The following is a 20281-nucleotide window of genomic DNA, read 5'->3' on the forward strand; positions in this document are numbered from 1 at the left end:
TAACACACTCATGACTGTATTCATTAAATCTGCTGCACTGACAGACTGATCTGAAGCTTCACGCTCGACCTCCAGAGAGCATTTTTACTGTCTTTCAGCTCTTTGTTTTGGTGTTTTTGTGCACGACTTTCCTGTTCTGGTCCACCGTCAGCGTTCTCATCGTTTTCAGAGAAAAGTGTAAAAAAGTCACGTACAGCCGGTAGTCAACTGGCTTTGCTCCGGGGCCACTTCTGCAAAATGAAAAGAGGCCGGGGGCCAATCACAGCAGGCATGTTTCTACGTATGTTTGAGGAGTTTTAAGGAATTGGTGAAAAGTTAAGAAAAAGAAACTTATGTGAAAGTAACAAAGAACATGTTAAATGCTCCAAAAACAGTGCAGAAAACTTAGAGAATATGTGTATTTTTTCTGTAACATAATGCTAAGTATGAAATTTTACTGTGTAAAAATATATTTATTCTTTATTTTTCTGCACTTTTTTTTCTCTAGCAGAATTCTGAACCTTTTTTTTTTAATAAACTAATTTTCAGGTCATTTTCTTTATTTTCCTTTTTCCTTAATTTCTTGCAATTTGTGGGACATTTCTTGCCTTTTCCTGATGTTTCTGAAAGAAATCAAACCAAGCTGTTCAGGTTTTAAAGGCAAATAGCTTTTGAGAGGCAGCACAAAAAATGGATGTTGAGCCAGGTTTTAAAGGGTTAATTGGAGAGTTTTAAAGGTGCTGTAAGGTGTTTTTTCTTGTCGTTTGGCAGAGCAACGCTAGCTGTTTCCAGCCTTTATGCAAACTACATCCAGACTTATCCGTGTTTAACAAAATGAATCTCCGTCGTCTCAAAAAGAGATAAAACTGGAATATTCTCTCCTTCTCTTCTTCTTGTCTTTCGTCATCTTCTGTTTGGGTGCTCAAAGTGTGACGACACTCCCTGCTTATGTTTGGGACCGTTTATGCTTCAGTATGTTTACATGAATCTCATATTTTTATTAAATCTGCACACACAAACAGTCCAAACGCAGGTTTTTTGGAGCTCAGCTGACTTTCGCTGATTACAGCTCAGCCTGGAGATTCACACCAGAGGCTGTTTAAAATGTTTTGCTTTATACAATTTTAAATAATGCCCCGCACATGCATTGCAATCTTTATGACCGAGTTGCATCAATATATAATCCGGCTGAATTATTCACAGCACTTTGCCTCCCGAGTCACGGCCAGTTCCCTCGCATGTGATAATGTACAGCGGCCGCGTCTGTGTCACCAAAGTGCACGTACAGCGGACACAATGAGGCGTGCAGGCCGAGGCGCTGACAGAAACATCAGAGACGCACCAGCGTCCACAGGAAAGACGTGCACGCTGGACGCAGTGTCCTCAAAGCTGTGTCTGTGAGCTTCATGTGGACACGAAGCTGTTAAAGACATTTGATGTAGCAGCCTCGGTTACCTGCAAAACAACGCTGACCTGTGATCAGGGCTGCATCCATATCGGTTTTTCAGGGCCAATACCGATTATTCGCAGTTAATGAGACCGCTAACCGATATTTGGAATCGATATGCATGTACAGTAAAAATAAAATATAATAATAAATAATTTAAAAATAATTTAAAAATAAAATAATATAATCATGTACAGCAACTTTTTTATAATAAAAATCAGAGAAATTTTAAACCAAAAATGGATAAAAATAAAAATAGCTCCCCGCGGTTTTACAATGTAAAAGTTTTTACAGAAAGGCATACTTTTTAATTAATTAGTTAATTACCGTATTGACCTGAATATAGGACGACCCTGACGACCCCCCCTTCAAGACTCTTCGTTAGGAAAAAGATTTTCTGCAGAGCAAATCTTGTTTTAATAAAGAAAATAATTTTATTTCAAAACAATAAAACACAATAAAAACAGGTCTGCTGTTCTAACTTTTACATTTTCTTTTTTTTTTTAACTTTTAAATAACTTTTTAAAATAAAAGAAATTAAAAAAACATGAAGTTGTCAAATTTTCAATTAAAATGAAATAAAAATAAAATGCAGTGAGATTTTAAACAAGAAATGAATAAATAAAAATAGTTCCTTGAGGTTTTACGAAGTAAAAGCTCTTCTCATGCTGATACTTTCTTTGCACTTTTTAATGAATTAATTAATTACCGGAGATCATTAAGATAAAATGCCAATACAGATAATCCGAAAAATGACAAATATCGCCCCGATAACTGGCCAGGCTGATAATCTGTGGACTCCTGCTGTCAATATATGTGATTATGAAATAAATAACTGTGAGCAACAGTCGGGTTAAAACTGATAAACATAGAAAACATAAAATATGATTTTCCATCTTTTTATTGGCATGAACATGTTCAGGAGGCGACATGTGACACAGAGCTGAAATTATCTGATTGATGAACGTCGTGACTGACGGAGACAAACGACGCCGGCCTTAATATGCCATCATAAAAAAGACATTAAAAATCCAATCCCATAATACCTTGGAGCTATGAAGCTGTCATCATACGTCCACAGAAATGAATATCTCAAAACGTCTCAGTGTGAGCTCGTTCGACACCCGAGACTTTATGATGTTTGAACATTAAGGTTCTTTAGAGTTAAAGTGGTGTGAGAGAGGAAAAAAGATTAAAAACCTGAGAAAACTGGCCTCAAATCACTCAATCACTCAAAAAATTGAAGAAAATAAATAAATGAAAAACAAGGGAAATTTTAAGAAAATAACCTGACAATTTGTAATAATAATAATATTAATAATATTTATTAATAGGGGGTTAATATCTGCTATGAAAGTGAGCTCACATTTATGATCATGAGACAAGTTCATCACAAGAAAACAAATATTTTGTCATTAACTTCAAATATAGACATCAATAAAGTTTCTAAAGTAAAATTTCTGTTTTTTTTCAGTAAACCCTTTGAAACTCAAACAAATCTTTCAAAAACACAGAGAACAAGAAAAGCTACATGAAAAATAAAAACAATTAAAATATCGAAAATGTAGCCAAAAAAGAAGAGAAATTTAAAAAAAGGGTGGGGGGTGTAAAAAGAAAAAGTAAAATAAAATAGTCAATAATAATACAAATAATAATAAAATTATTCTTATTATTAATTCAAAAAGTGTAAAAAAAAAAAAAAAAAAGAGAGAAAAAAACACGAAAATGACCTGGAAAAAGTGCTTTAAAAATGATAATTTTGTAACATAATTATAAATGTGTAATTATGGTCATTATTAATATATTTTCTCCCGATGCATTTTACCCTAGCTTTTTTAAAAATAATTCTGAAAATCTACTAATTTCTCACAATTTACATAACAATTCTTACAAAGGTACTTACTGCCTTTCCTCATGTTTTTAGTTTAAAAAATAACTGCAGACAGAGCATCGGGCGATGATAATAGCTGTCCTAATTACAATAAATTACGCCGCTGGAGGAGTTTAACACCTTTAATTACATTCAAATCATGTGTGTCTTCAGAAAAGAAGTAAACAACACATTCTGCTTTTTGTCTCTCTGACAGTTCACAGGTATTAAACACTGACAGCTAATTAGTTCATTATCACCTTTAATATCACAAATACATTTAGGACGTGTGGTTTGTTAAATTATTGATGTGATAATAATGGTGCTGACAGGAGGCCTAATGTACCTTTTGTTTTTTTCTCCGATGAGTATTTAGTGTTTTATATTCTGGTCAGAGGTCGGTGCGGCAGACAAAGATAATTCCCCTGAAACACTCTGACAGAAAGCAGCGACGCTAAATTGTCTGATTCCATTATTGTTGGCTCTGTAAGTGCCCGCACTCGATCCCACCCACCGTCCCCCAAACAACAAGCATCAGTGATTTCAGCGTCTCACCATGTCCTTTATTCGAACCCCAGAGAATTTCAAAATAAGAGCATAAGCACTGGGACACAACAGCACAGGAGAGCAGAGAGAGAAGATACAACACGGCGGCACTGAGAGGTCATTTTTCTGCAGTTAAAGTCCAGCTGAAATCACGAAATCTCTCTTTTTACAGTGGAAAAAAAGTTTGTGGCTGTTATTGTTTATGTTAAAAAGATGTGATGGATAAACGCGGGAAGCATGTAAAAAATATAGGTATCAAACATAAGTGTTTTTAGCAAGTTGATGCTGTTTTCTGACAGATTTTTTTTTAGCAATCTATTACCCTTTTTCAAGTCAGAATTGTACAAAAAATTGGGTATTTTAATCCAAAACATGATCCTTTTTCTAACCATAACCAAGTGTTTTTTGTGCCTAAACCTAACCACACTTAAACCACAGGATTGTTGAAACACTAAGTTTCCATCATTTACAGAAACATACGATGCCAAATTTATTTGTGGAAATTGGCTTCAGTACATCTCTGTTTACATTCATATTTCATATTTTATATGTTATATTCAACCTGACATTTAACATTTGCACTATTTTATATCATAGAGTATCATTTATTGACTTGCATGATTTCCTTTTATACATATATAATGACCAGTGTCAGAGGGAGCCTTAGATCTAAAATTTTCATGAATGCGTCTCTGTAGTTGCTGTTCATATGACAATAAATAAATAACCTAAAAAACATAACACTTGAAACACAAGTTTCGTTCACCAACTATTTGTCTGCGACACTTTCAGGTCTGATGAGGCCTTTAAGAGATCCTCCGCTGATTTACAACCAGCTGCAAACAAGGCCATTCGCATGATTAGGACAGATGTTGGTTAAAACAATACACCCAGTGAACGTAGAAAATAATATTAATGTATAATTTTTTTTAAGAGCCAGATTTTTAATAGCACGTTATAAAAAAGAGTAATTCGAGTGTGTGTGATATTACAGCGGGCCTTAAAGGGTTAATCTGGTACATTTAAGTAAAACTTTTCTTGCGCTTAAAAATGTATTTTTATGTGCATGCTTCACCTCCATGTTGCTCCAGCTCCATTTAATTCCAGTTAATTGCAATTCCTTCAGCCTCGTCAGGACCCGATAATCATCTGAAGTGACCCATGTTGACATTAACAGGTCAGTTTTTAGGCCCTGCAGCTCGTCTCGGCTCCAGCATTTCCTCAGCGGATCACAGGACCTGCACAGCCACGGGCGCAGCAACATCGTCTACCTACACATCGAGGCCATTAAACTGACAACTGCGTCAGTCTGAAACTACCAGAGACGGTTTTGCTTTGAGTCTCTTTGCAGCAGGTGTGAGACAGAAACCTCAGTCCTGTTTCTCACAGCAGAGATAATGAACAGAGCAAAGCTGCTGCAGACGGAAAAACATGCAGTTTAACTTCAGCTGGACTTTAAGACAAGAAGCTAGAAAACTGTTTAATGTTGAAGTTAATATTCTGTACAAAAGCTGATTCCAACACCAGCGATATTTTACACGTGTACGCAGCGCTGGATGCTTCAGTCAGGCAAATTTCTGTTGGCTTTTCAAAAAAGATAAAAGAAGTGCTTTTTTTTTTGGAAAACATGCAACTGCAGTCGCACACACACACACACACACACACACACACACACACACACCGCCCAGCACACAAGGAGGAGGAGGAGGAGGAGGAGGAGGAGGAGGAGGAGCGTCTTCATCAGGGATTCTGCTCAGCGTCGAGGTCGGCGCAGAGTTCAGATACAGTCTGTATTGCTTTGGCAGGGAGCACGCTGTCCATCGTGTTCATGAAATATGAATCGAAAAAAATACTAATACCACAAAGTGAAAATACTATACTACAAGTAAAAGTCCTGCATTCCAAACCTCACTTAGGGAAAAGTATCTATCAGCATGAAATACTGAAAGTATAGAAGTAAAAGTACTGAAGTAAAATGTTTCTTGTGTTCTCCTGTTCTGTCCGCCTCTTTCCAAGACCCCAAAAAACGCCGTTTGGTCAGTAATTTAGCATCAGACTCGAGCCTCCTGCAGACTGAAGACAAACAAAATGAGCCCTCGCTTTTGTGGCATTTATGTGTGTCGGGAAAGAAAAGGAGAGAGGATGTGGGTGCAGTCCTGGCGGGAAAAGAGGCCAACTTGGCCAATTTTGCAATAAGAGCTCAAATTATTTATTATTTCTAGCATCATCATCATTGCGTCGTTTCATGCAGCATTTCTATTGGTCGGTCAGTAGACGAAGGTCGTAACAGCAGTCACACAGTGAGACGGTCATCCCGAATTTCTGACACGGTCAGAGTTTGATCCCAGACTGTGACGATGGCTGAACCTGTCTCACTGTGCGACGTAGGACCGCCGTTTTAGAGCCACGACCAAAGATATGTGGCATGTGATATGTGGCCAGATGGCACCTTTTGTGGCGGTATGATATGTGGCTGGATGGCTCATCTCGCGGCAGTATGACACGCCACCTGGCAGTGTCAGTGTATACCTTTTGCAGTGGCATGATATGCAGCCGAGTGGTGTCCGTTTTGGTTAAAATGGCACCTTTTACAGTGGCATGATACATGGCCAGACGGTGTCAGATTCAATTCTGACAGTTAAAAAACAATATGAGGAGCTGAACAGTCCCTATAGGGCGGGAGGGGTGGTGGACTGGTCCAACAAACCCCAGACTTTCACACAGGAGCCAGCTGAATTTTGAGCCAAGTCATAATGTTGTTTTCTAAACCTAATGATGTATTTTTCTTGCTCAAGGAAATAAATGTAAAAACAATGTGTTTTACCAGCCTGTTCTCAATCCAAAGTCATCAAATACCACTGCGTCTGCAGTGATTATGGCGTAAGATCCCGACACTAAAAGCCAGCTTTTGCAGCTGTATGGTACGATATGATATGCTGTATGATATATGGGTGTCAGCTGAGAGTGCAGCTGGACAGAACCGTTTGCAGTGTTGTTATATGCTGCAGGAAGGCGTGACTGCACCTTTCGCAGCAGCAAGATATGCAAACGGGTGGAGTCAGCTGAGAACGCAGCCAGACAGAACCTGTTGCGTCTGCATGATACGCCGCTGTTGTTTACAAAGTCAATGAGTAATCGTGGTAAATAATTGTGATTTCAGTATTGACCAAAATAATCATGATAGTTTTGCCAAATCTGGCTGAAATTCTAACTCTGGAAAGCGCAAAAAAAAAAAAAATGCGATAAATGGGAGTTTTTTTCAAAATTGACGTCTTACCATTTTTTAAATTTAATTTTGTGCTTTTTTTAAAAAAGATATTTTTAGGGCTTTTATTGCATATTATTTTATAGGACAGACATAGCGTAAAAGGGTGAAAGAGAAGGGAGAAGACATGCAGCAAAGGGCCGGGGCCGGACTCGATCCCATGGCTGCTGCAGCGAGGACACAACCTCTGTACGTGGGGCGCCTGCTCTACAAAGTGAGCCACCGGGCGCCCCAAATTTGCATGATTTTGAAGGTAAATGGAAACCTGCCCAAGTGTAGTGCAGTAAAGAGTACATCAGAAATACTCAAGTTAAGTACCTCAAATTTGTACTCATGTGCAGTACTTGAGTAAATGTACTTAGTTACATTCCACCACTGCAAAAAACACCAGCGCTGACTCCGTCCGTGCGTCATTTTTAGCTTAGAGGTACAAAAAAGAAAAAGATTAAAGGAAGAAGTGTGAGAAGCAAACAGCTCAGCTCGTATCACATTCACCACCATCTTTCATGCAGCCTCTGCTGATTCTCCTGCTCCACTTTCTGCCCGGTAAAGCCTCTGGCGATCGCCTTAATGAGAGAGTCCCAGAGAGAGGTGTAACACCCAGCAGTTCACACACACTTGGGAATAAAAAAGCTCTATCTGTCATAACGTACGCGTCTGCGTTACGGCTTCAGAAACACAAGAAAAACAGCGAGGGAAAGAGGCACAGAGAGGAAGGATGCTCGCATTTTCCCTGATCTCGTGTTCCTTGAGTGCCCGTTTTATCTCCGATAAAGGACACTTAGTGATATTTGTTCTCTTCCAGTAAGACCCTCAGGCAACCCTCCTCTACTCCCATGCACACACACACACACACACACACACACAAAAACACACCATTTGTACTTTAAATTACTGAACGCAGACCCTGTATGCTCTTAACTTCCGTTTCAAAATATTATCAAATCACATCGTCTTCGGAGTAATTGAATATGCAATTACACCGTATTCTTAAATAACATTAAAGATAATTGATTCGGCCACTTGACTGCGGCTCTCTGAAATCTCCCTCTTTGTCGGCGTGACTCAGCCGACACACAAAGGAGAAGAGACGCAATTTCCTGCTAATGTACGAGCGTTAATGCCGGAGAAGGTCAATCCGGGTCGGAAAGAAACAAAGTGTTTCGGATAAAGTGTCTTTTCTGCCCGACAGCTTTCTAGAAGAACGTACCCTTTGTGTCCCTGCACAGTATCCTCTTGAAGGCCTTCCTGAAGTCGTTGTTGAAGATGGTGTAAATGACGGGGTTCAGGCAGGAGTTGCAGTAGCCGATCCAAAAGAAGAACTTAAACAAAGGGTTGGGGATGCTGCAGGTCTTGGGGCACACCGCCTGAAGCGAGTACGAGAAGAAGAAAGGGAACCAGCAGATCACAAACACTCCCATCACGACGGCCAACACGAAGGTGAACCTCTTCTCCCGGTTCATCATCGCTTTGCGGCGGGATATGGGTGTCCCCTGAACCTTTTCCTCTGCTGCCAGTTTGATGCCCGACGATGTGGCCATTGTGTTTTTGTACTTGCATGCTAGATTCAGCATCTGAACTTTGAACCCTGTCTTTTGAGACAAAGTCTGCTCGCCGGTCTTGTTCGTCTCTTCTTTGCCTTCCTCGCACATGTCAGAGCCAGAGCTGGACGAGTTGTCCGGGAGCGCCTCCCCCTCTTTGACAGGATGTGTTTGGGAGTCTTTGTGGGGAACAGCTGAGAGGATTTGGTCGCCTCTTTGGGGGATTGATGGGGAGGAGGCAGATTTCTGGACGGGAGCCACACTGGAATTAGCCGTGTGGTGCTGAGTGTCCTGGCTCGTGGTGTTCTCGGGCAGGTTTTGAAGTGATGACAGCGTTGAATCAGAGCCAGAGATTTTGGTCGGGATTTTATTTTGTTGGCAGGCCGTCGCACCTCCTTGATCCCCGTTCTCTTGCGACTGCTTGGATAACTTCGGCGGAAGCTCATTGGTTCCCGCGTTGGCATTTCCGGCTCCTGCTGCCGCTTTGTGTTTCTGTCCAGGCGGGCAGCGTGTGTGCTGCTTAGCTATCTGATAAATCCGCACATACACCAGGATCATGATCACGCAGGGGGCGAAGAAGGAGCCAATGGTGGAGTAGAGGATGTACCAGCGCTCGTTGTTGAGCTCGCACACCTCTTCACCTCCTTCGCTCTTGTCCAGTGTGAGAAGCGGAGGAAAAGAGATGACCGCGGAGATTAGCCACACTACGATAATGGCAGCTTTGATTCGGGTTGGAGTACGCTTGGCGCCATAGGTTACGGGCCGAGATATGGACAGGTAGCGATCCAGAGCGATGGCGCACAGGTGCACGATGGAGGAGGTGCAGAAGAGAACATCCAGCGCCAGGAAGATTTCACACCAGATGGAGCTGAAAGCCCAGTAGCCCTGCAGCTCGTTGGCCAACGAAAACGGGATGATGAGCGTGGCCACTAAAATATCTGCTGCAGCCAGCGACACCAGGAACAGGTTCTGAGCCCCCTTTAGGGATCGGGACGTGAGGACAGCGATGATGACCAGGATGTTCCCGACGATGGTGAGGATCATCATGAAGGTGATGGCGATGGCGAAGGCTGCGGTGGCTTGCGGGGTGTAAGGCGAGGTCCTGGCGGTGCTCCGGTTGCAAGGTCTGGAGATGAGGCTGATGTTCCTGTTGGAGAGTCCACTCATCTCCGACAGGCAGGGGGCGTCTGGAGCGGCTGTCATGGCGGTGACGCGAGGAACTTACAGAGTGAGAGACGTTGGAGGGGCGTTTCTGTGGTGAACCATTGAGAAACAGGATTTTCGTGAGGGTCCGGACGGTCGTCGGTCAAGGGGAGGCCATGTGATCTACGAGAGAGAGACACATGTTGTGGTCACGATTTGAGTATAATTATATTTTGCATGTTTTTTTAAAAAAAAAATACTTAACTGCAGTTTAGAGGAAAATATTGTACTTTTTACTCCATTACATTTGTCAAACAGCTTGGGTTACTTTGAAGATTAAGAAGTTATTTAAAATTATATGTTCACAGGAAATATTATCTCCTTTGTACAATATATTATCTCCTGTGTACAGGATATTATCTTCTAACAGGAAAATAATATCTAGGAAATATCTCCCAACATATCTCCTAAGCAGGAGATATTATCTTGGAAATATTACCTATGTAAAATATATTATCTCATAGAAACAGAATTTCCTACATGGGAAAAATCTAGGAAATATTATCTTCTATGTACAAGATATTATCACCTATGTATAGGACATTATCTGCTACTTAGAAGATATTATCTAGGAAATATTATCTTCTATGTATTAACTATTATTTCATATGCACAGGATGTTATCTCCTATATGGAAGACATTATCTATGAATTATCTTCTAAGTATATGATATTATCTCCTGTGTATAGGGTGTTATCTCTTAAGTAGGAGATATTATCCTGGAAATATCACCTATGTACAACATATTATCTCCTACTAACAGAATGTTATCTCCTAAGTAGGAAAGATTATCTTCCATGGATAAGATAGTGTCTCCCCTGTGCAGGATGGTATCTCCAATGTGGAAGATATTATCCAGGAAATATTATCTCCTATGTTTAGGATGTTATTTCCGAAGTAGAATATATTATCTTGAAAATATTATCACCTGTGTGCAATATATTATCTGCTACATACAGAACTGCATCTCCTACACTGAAGATATTATTTAAGAAATATCATCTCCTATGTACAAGATATTGTAGCTAAGGTGATGCTGTTTATTTAGAGTGCCACCAGCAGGTCAGGAGTGGTAAATACTGTACCGACTAACACGGAAAAAAACACTACAGGACCTTTTTTTTCTCCTGTGATGTAAAAACACCTTCTGGCTTTGCTTGGGGACCACTTTTGCAAAATGACAGGAGGCCAGGGGCCAGCTGAAACAGCCCCATACGTGTTTCTAGGATTTAAGGACATTTTGAGGATTTTAAGACATTTCTAGGATTTTAAGATGTTTCTCAGATTTTAAGACATTTCTAGGATTTTAGGACTTTTCTAGGATTTTAGGACTTTTCTAGGATTTTAGGACTTTTCTAGGATTTTAGGACAAATTTCAAATTTTAGGATCTTTGTCATAAGGGATCCTCCACTGGTACTTATTTTGATAAAACAGCTTGTGATGCTGTTTTATGCACTCTCTATACTAAAAACTGAATTAAATGGTTTAGGGTCCACCCAGCACCCTTTTGGGGTCCAGATTTGGCCCACTGGCCATACATTGAGCATCACTGCTGTACAGACTGAAAAGCCCCTTCAAGAATATTTGTGGTTTGGGATATTGAGATACACAGGCAATAAAACTGACTTCTGTTTGTACACATTTTTAAATGTTTTTTGCAGAGTCAAGAGATGATGATGATGATGGTGATAGTGATGATGGTGATGATGATGATGGTGATGATGGTGATGATGATGATAGTGATGATGGTGATGATGATGATAGTGATGATGGTGATGATGATGATGGTGATGATGATGATGATGATGATGGCGGTGATGATGATGACGATGATGATGATGATGACGTTGATTATGATGATGGTGATGGTGATGATGGTAATGATAACGGTGATAATGATGATGGTGATGATGATGATAGTGATGATGATGGTGGTGAGGATGGTGATGGTGATGATGATGATGGTGATAATGATGATGTGATGATGATGATGGTGATGATGATAGTGATGATGATGATGGTGGTGAGGATGGTGATGGTGATGATGATGATAGTTATGATAATGGTGATAATGATGATGATGGTGATGATGATGATAGTAATGATGATGATGGTGATGATGATGGTCATGGTGATTGATGGTGATGATGGTGATGTGATAATGGTGATGATGTGATGATGATGGTGATGATGGTGATGATGATGATGATGGTGATGATGATGATGATGATGGTGATGGTGATGATGTGATGGTGATGATGTGATGGTGTGATGATGATGATGATGATGATGATGAATGATGATGATGATGATGGTGATGATGATGGTGGATGATGATGATGATGATGATGGATGATGATGATGATGATGATGATGATGATGATGATGGTGATGGTGATGATGATGTGATGATGGTGATGATGATGATGTGTGATGATGGTGATGGTGATGATGGATGATGATGATGATGATGATGATGATGATGATGATGGTGATGATGGATGATGATGATGATGATGTGATGATGATGATGATGATGATGATGATGATGATGATGATGATGGTGATGGTGATGTGATGATGATGATGATGATGGTGATGATGATGATGATGGTGATGATGGTGATGGTGATGATGATGATGATGGTGATGATGATGATGATGATGGTGATGATGATGATGATGATGATGATGATGATGATGATGATGATGATGATGATGTGATGATGATGATGATGATGATGATGATGATGATGGTGATGATGTGATGATGATGATGATGATGATGATGATGATGATGATGATGATGATGATGGATGATGATGATGATGATGATGATGATGATGATGATGATGATGGTGATGGTGATGATGATGATGATGATGGTGATGATGATGATGATGATGATGATGATGATGATGATGATGATGATGATGATGATGATGATGATGATGATGATGATGATGATGATGATGGTGATGATGATGATGGTGATGGTGATGATGATGATGATGATGATGATGATGATGATGATGATGTGATGATGATGATGGTGATGGTGATGATGATGATGATGATGATGATGATGATGATGGTGATGATGATGATGATGGTGATGATGGTGATGATGATGGTGATGATGATGGTGATGATGATGATGATGTGATGATGATGATGATGATGATGATGATGATGATGATGTGATGATGATGATGATGGATGATGATGATGATGATGGTGATGATGTGATGATGATGATGATGGTGATGGTGATGATGATGATGATGATGATGATGATGATGATGATGATGATGATGGTGATGATGGTGATGATGATGATGATGATGTTGATGGTGATGATGATGATGATGGTGATGGTGATGGTAAGGGGCAGAAGGAAGCAGAGATGCAAATAAAATTTGTCATAATGTTCTTAGAAAAAGAGTCCATGTAGGAATATTTATGTTTTCAGAAACTTGAATATTCCAGTTGATTTTTTCGTGTGTTTTTGTTCGTTTAAAGCTGACAGATTTTTGACAGAGTTTTATTGCCTCATCAGCAACATTTTAGGTTCTCAGTGTGCGTATATCCCGTTCCTATAATCAAATTAGAATCACTATGTCCATATCTTCAGCTCTTTGTTCTCTTTAGTTATATTATAAATATTTCTTATTTAAGCACTTCAATTTGACCAGTTCGGTCAAATTAGCTGCTCCATTGCTCATATGTCCATTTGGTTTTAACCCTTTAAACCTGATAAAATGACTTGATTTCTTAAAGAAAGAAAAATACATGGGAAGAAGGCAACGAGCAACTTAACAAGACATGGCCAAAAAAGCAAAAGAAAATAACATATAAGAAGTACTGAGGAAAAAAAGTATTTCTTTATTGTTTTTTCCCTGAACATAATTTTAAATAAATATAATTTCCAGGACATTTTTTACTATTTTGGATAATTTCTCCATAATCTTCCCTTTCTTTTTAATACCATTTCTATGTAATTTCTGTAATCTTTTACTAATTTTTGCAGTGTGCGGGACATTTCCAACCCCAGTTGATTATTATTGATTTTTTTCCCATGTTTGAAAAAAAAAAAAATCTAACCAATTTGCTCCTGTTTCAAATGGTCAAACAGCTTGAGAAAGGCGTCTAAACGCAGGATATGATATCGATTTTCACAGATCATAACCAAATTATTTCCTCCTCATAATCTTTGACGCAGACGCGAGCGAATAAAAACGACCTGAAGCTGCAAAATAAATATAAAATCTGACTTACTGCGATATAAAGATCACCACTTCAGCTGCGTCCGCGCCTCATTCCACGTGAAGAACTTTTTTAAAAAAAAAGTTTATTTTCTTGCAAAAAATATGCAGAAAATGTGCGAAACCCTCCGGTGACGCTCCCGCGTGTGTCCGGTGAGCGGAGAGCCGCTCCGGAGGCGCTGATCTGCCCACACAGGAGCGCAGGTCAGCGCGGGAGAAACGCTCCGGTGACAGGGGAGATAATGTAGGAGAGAAGAGGCAAAGTTTTCTCCAAAAGTAAACCATCAGATTAAAGGGAGAAAAAGAGGGTAAATCCGCGCGCGGGGCTCCTCTCTACATCCCGGGAGGTGGCGTCAGACCGGCCGCTCTCACGGGGAGACGATGAGGAGGAGCTGAGGCGGATGTTACCGGATGAACGAGGACGCGCTTTTTTTTTTACGCGCAAACTGTCCGCAGCCCTGCGGAGCGCCTCACGCTCACTCTGTTAACCCTTTGAAACCAGTGCTTTCTTTCAAAAACATGAGAGGAAGAAGACCAAAAAAATAATAAAGTCTTGAGATTAATTGGCAAGAAATTTGTAAAAAGTTACAAGGAGATTTGCCTAACAGAAAATAAGCAAAAATAGAAAAGGAAGAGATTTTCTATGTTTTTATTTTTATGTATGGATAATTAAAGGGATTAAATATAAGATATTAGAAAAAAGTTACAGGAAAATTAGCAAAAATAAAAAAGGAAAGAAAATCGATATTACATGTTTTTTATTTTTCTGTGTGTGGTTAATTAAATTAATTATTAAAATAGCATTCTGGACATTTTTATGTCATTTTTTATATGTAATATATCTGTGTAATATATCTTAGGCAAACTGGTTTAATTTCTTGCAAAAACACAGGAAACGTGGGAAAAAAGGCTTTTAGTATCTGACTAAAGGTGACAGTGGCCCATGATTATGATGATGATTGTTATTGACTATTTTATCAATACATTTACATTTTTTCTCTTTTTCTGCTAAATTTCAGCTAATTTTCTTGTAGCTCGTAACATGTGACTTTTTCCAGTGTTTTTTTTTTTAAGAAATTCATGCAATTTACTCAAGTCTCAACGGGTTAATTAGCTAATAAATTATTATTATTATTAATGTTTTTTGTAACTTTTTTACTAATTTTTTGTTCATTTCTGGGCAATGTCGTGAAGCTGCATGTTGCCTTCTCATGTTTTTGAAATTTTTTTTTACTTGTAATAGTTTTACTTGTAAGTTTTACTTGTAATAACATTTTCACAATTCACTTTTATCTTTTTTTATCTGAATACTTTCCCACGACAGACTGTGTGTGTGTGTGTGTGTGTGTGTGTGTGTGTGTGTGTGTGTGTGTGTGTGTGTGTGTGTGTGTGAGAGTGAGTGAGTGAGTGAGTGAGTGTGTGTGTGTGTGTGTGTGTGTGTGTGTGTGTGTGTGTGTGTGTGTGTGTGAGTGAGTGAGTGTGAGTGTGTGTGTGTGTGTGTGTGTGTGTGTGTGTGTGTGTGTGTGTGTGTGTGTGTGTGTGTGTGTGTGAGTGTGTGTGTGTGTGTGTGTGTGTGTGTGTGTGTGTGAGTGTGTGTGTGTGAGAGAGAGAGAGAAACTGCAGCCTGCGGAGAGCCCCTTGGTTTAAACCACGAAGATTCCAGATAAACGAGAAGGAAACAAAGATGGTGTCGTCTCTTAAAACAACAACACATTCAGATCTCTGTGGTCGACGTTTCGCAGTACAATCGTTCCTCTTTCTTTTCTAAGGAAATGATGGCAGATAGAAAGAAAAAGATGTTGATTTCATCGTGTTGCTTCTTAGTTTGTTTGTTTAAGGCGTTGTCATGTTAGGTAAATTATGTAATAATTCTGTTTTATTTCATTTTACTTATCCTGGGTTTTTTTTTACATTTCTAACTTTCAACTAATTTTCTTGTAACTCGTAACTTGTGACTTGTTCCCGTCTTTTTTAAAGAAATCAGGCCAAAAGACTATTTTCTGCATGTCTTAAGTTTGTTTTTGTTTCTTTTGTTTTATTTTATTAACCCTATTGTGTGGTTTTTGGTTGTTGTTTTTTTAAACATTGTTTCTTTTCTTTTTCTGCTAAATTTCAGCTAATTTTGTTGTAGCTTTTTCCTGTATTTTTGAAAGAAATTAAGCCAATTTCCTCAGGTTTCAAATGGTTAATTAACTAAAAAAAATACATTTTGATTTTAATTACTGAGATAGGCTAATTAAAACTGGATTGATGTTGATATTCATGTTAAGTTAATGAGAACTTGTCGGGTGATCACACACCGTGAGCTCACAGCAGATTTTAACCCCCTGTAGTCTGTATTTTCTGGGGACACTGAGCCCATAATAAATCTCTTCAGAGGAGATAAATCCTTCCCCCTCTGGCTCTGGCTGCCGTCACAGGCTGCAGAAACCCTAAAATAACCTCAGATCACACCAGCTCACCTGCCTCACTCTTCCTCTTCATCTCCATGTGTGTTTTAGTAAGTTGGGCGCGTTTGACCAAATGATTTCCTTTAATTACTCTCCTCGCACGCTGTGATTAAAAGACGATTAGCAGCTGTTTGTGATTCAGGTCCTCTGAAACGTCTGATCTCTGGACTCATTTGCAGCGTTTTTAACAGGGCTGGCGGCAGGCTGAATATCTGATATAATGCCATGGAAATGTATGCACGTCAGGAGCTGCTCTGTGGGCGGATTCCTGCAGGAGACACAAGATTAATGTTCGGGGAGCTGCTGCAGAGAATTTGGGGATTTTTCGTGACAGCTGATGATCAGTTATGAAAATCTGAATTCATCGTGGCCGCTCTCTGGAAGTTTTGTTTGTGTCTGTAGCTTTTGAAGTTTAACTGACGTCAGAGAAACATCAGAGGCTCAGTTTTTCTCAGATGATGTGATCTTCTCTTTGCTTCAATGGGACAGTGGTGCTCAATTTGTGTTAGGTAAGGTGTCAAAGTGCAAAGAAACAGCACAAAATAGAGCTTGTTGATCAAAAAAGAGCCAGAGGAGGATCCCCCACAGCCCTGACAGAGGCCCTAGATAAGACACTAATGTCCTAAAACACCAGAAATGTCCTAAATGTGCTAAAATCCTAGACCTATCCTAAACTCCCCCAAATTCCTAATATCCTAATAAAATATCCTAATAGCTGAGGATTGTACTAAAATCCTGTAAATGTCCTAAAATCCTATAAATGTCCTAAAATCTTAGACATGTCCTTAAATCCAAGAAATATCCTAAAATCTTAGAAACCCTCTTAAAATCGTGGAATCGTCCTTAAATCTTATAAATCCTAGAAGTGTCTTAAAATCCACGAAACATCTCAATTTTTAGAGATGTCCTAAAATCCTCAAAGCATCCTAAAATCTTCTTTCTGTGTTTCTTCTCAGGTCCACTTGGAGAGGAAGAGACCTCTGTGGAAAATTCACCTCCCGCTAAAAACCTCCTGCATGTCTTAAGTCATCAGGAAAAAAGGTGAGCGCACATTAGCAGGTACTTGTTCAGCAGCCTGTCTCCGACATACCAAACAGCATCTGAGAAACACTGATTTTTAACCTGAAACGTCTTCATTGAGTGTTTTTCCTGGTTTAAATCAGCTGGTCTGTGTGTTTTTGAGAGGAAGAGGCCTCTGTGGATCATTCGGCTCCCGTTAAAAACCTCCTGAACAATAAACACTGAAGGAAATCTAACCAGGAGAAGCTTCAGCGGGTTGAAATCTGTAATCCTCACTGCTAGACACCAGTAAATCCCCCTAAATCCCTCAGACTGATCCTTTAATCATTTAAAATCTGAGCAAATTGGGTCAATTTCTTTAAAAAAAAAAAATCACAGAAACAAGGTGACAAACAACTAAACAAGATATGGCCCAAAATTTAGCAAGATATATATATAAAAAAATTATATATATATATATATATATATATATATATATATATATATATATAAGAAAATTATCTGAAAATACGCACAAAAAGGGGTAAAAAAAAATACAGTAAAAAAATCTGCATTTATGTATGTATATAAATTATTAATTTATTTTATTTAAAAGGGACCATGTCTATTTCAAAACATGAATGTTACCATTTCATGCAGATTATAGCTAATTTTGTTATTATAAAAATTCTGAATGTAGTTTTCTAGATAATTTCAACTACTTTTCTCGTCATTTTTTGTAGTCTTTTACCCTGTTTTTTTTTTTTGGTTGTTGTTGTAATTTGCAGGACATTTCTTGCCAAATTGCTCATTATCTTTTCTCCCATGTTTCTGAAATAAATTGCAGTAATTATGTTGGATTTTCGAGGTTTAAATGCTTGTAAAAGGCTTCTGATAACAGCATGAAAAAACTGAAGTCGATCCAGATGTCAAAGGGTTAAAACACAGACTAAATGTGCGAGTGTTTGTGCATTTAACAACAGTCTCATTCTGTGAATCCTCACATGCAAAATATTTCAGCTATTCATAGCTCATATTTTCACCAAATGACGCAGCAGAAAGTTCTTAGAGACTCAGTTACAGCAAAATATTTTACATTCAAATTTTCCCCGTTTCCAAAACAACGTTTTACATACTGCATCGGATGACCTCACATGACCTGATTGCATGGCGTGCAGGCGACGGCGTGCAGACGGCGTGCAGACGGCATGCAGACTGAATCCGGCTGTTTTCTGAGCTGCTGATGCACGCAGGAGCTGCGGGTGAAAAACATAAAATGACTTTTGTGTTTGTGGTTAAAAAAAACTGCAGAAAGAGAAAAAAACCTAAAGGCATTTTGATTTCTTGCACTAACTGGCAGTTTGAAGGATTTCTTACATATTTTATCACTTTTTATCTTGTGATGGGCGGATTTGAGCTGATGGGCTCTTGGGCACAAACGTGCTATCGGCCCCACCTCAAAGGAGCAACACACACATTGTGTCAGTTTTGCTTCTTTTCATGCATTATGTTTTTTGATTGTCCGTCTGTCACATTCGCATTAGCGCAATATCTCAAGATTTCAAATTTGGCACAAACGTCCACTTTGACTGAACGATGAACTGATGAGTTTGTGGTGGTCAAAGGTCACTGTGACCTTGCGTGCATTGCATTCTTGTTAACCTTCAGGGAATTTCTTCAAATTTGACACAAATGTCCGCTTATAGTCTAGGATGAAGTGATCACAATTTGGTGGTCATAGGTCAGAGGTCAAGGTCACTGTAACCATTTTCATCATAGTCTTGTGGATGTGGTATCTCAAGAACACCTTCAGGGACTGTCTTAAAATTTGGCACAAACGTTTGCTTGGACTCAGTGATGAACTAATTACATTTTTGTGGCCAAAGGTCAAGGTCACTGTGACCTGTTGTGGTGAACAACTCTCAAGAATACCTTCGGGGATTTTTTTCAAATTTGGCACAAACGTCCACTTGGACTCAAGGATGAAATTATTTGGCAAAACTCCTGATGTTATGTGAATAAGTATTATTTTTATTGCTGTCCCTATATATATATATATATATATATATATATATATTATTTATTTTTTTTTAAATTTATTTTAACAACATTTTAAATATTTTGATTGTTTTTTTTTTTTCTAATTTCTTGTTCTTTCAAAAATTTCTTGCTAATTTTGGGGTCATTTTTTTGGTTGCTCATTGCCTTTTTTTTAACAAGCAAATTTGCTCAGTTTGCTTTAAATACTGAATCCTTCACTTCTCCCTCAGTCCGTTTTTACTTTAGTCGCAAAAGTTGTAAATGTTTTTTTTTTTTTTTGCTCATAAACACCTTCACTGTCGGGGAAGGTTTCTATCCGCTGCTCTCCCGTAATCTCAGCTCCCTGCCAAATATTTATCTCCCGCTCAGGTTATTGTCATGCGGGTCGGCCGCTCTGACATTTACACCTGACACATAATATCAAACAGTGAAGCCAAGAGAACCATTACTGTCAAATCACTCTGACAGAATGAGGACAGAAACTTACACAAACTGTAGTTTGAGCCCGAGACGTTTCTCTCTGCAGCTCCACTTTCTGCTCACACACACTCGGCTGCTTTAATGACGCAGGACGGACGAGGAGGATTTATCATAACCAGCTCGGTGAGAAATGTCCCGCAAGTCACATGAAATTATTAAAAGGTGATGAGAAAATGACATAAAATGAGCTTAAA

At 38.9% G+C, this 20281-nt stretch overlaps 1 protein-coding gene across 1 annotated transcript; it reads right to left on the reverse strand.

Annotated features, from left to right (window-relative positions):
• Positions 1-8034: 8034 nt before the first annotated feature.
• LOC121959946 (alpha-2B adrenergic receptor-like) lies at positions 8035-14207 on the reverse strand. Its single transcript, XM_042509502.1, has 2 exons — positions 14132-14207; positions 8035-9974 (listed from the first exon to the last, which is right to left on the reverse strand). The coding sequence occupies exon 2, from the start codon at positions 9849-9851 to the stop codon at positions 8304-8306; it is 1548 nt and encodes a 515-aa protein (XP_042365436.1). The 5' UTR covers positions 9852-9974; positions 14132-14207; the 3' UTR covers positions 8035-8303.
• Positions 14208-20281: the final 6074 nt, after the last annotated feature.

This window comes from Plectropomus leopardus, chromosome 20 (assembly GCF_008729295.1).
Source record: "Plectropomus leopardus isolate mb chromosome 20, YSFRI_Pleo_2.0, whole genome shotgun sequence".
Classification (NCBI taxonomy): domain Eukaryota; kingdom Metazoa; phylum Chordata; class Actinopteri; order Perciformes; family Serranidae; genus Plectropomus; species Plectropomus leopardus.

Bases quoted from the DNA above. Each gene is read 5' to 3' on its own strand.
- LOC121959946 (XM_042509502.1), bottom strand. From the start codon at position 9,851: ATGACAGCCGCTCCAGACGCCCCCTGCCTGTCGGAGATGAGTGGACTC.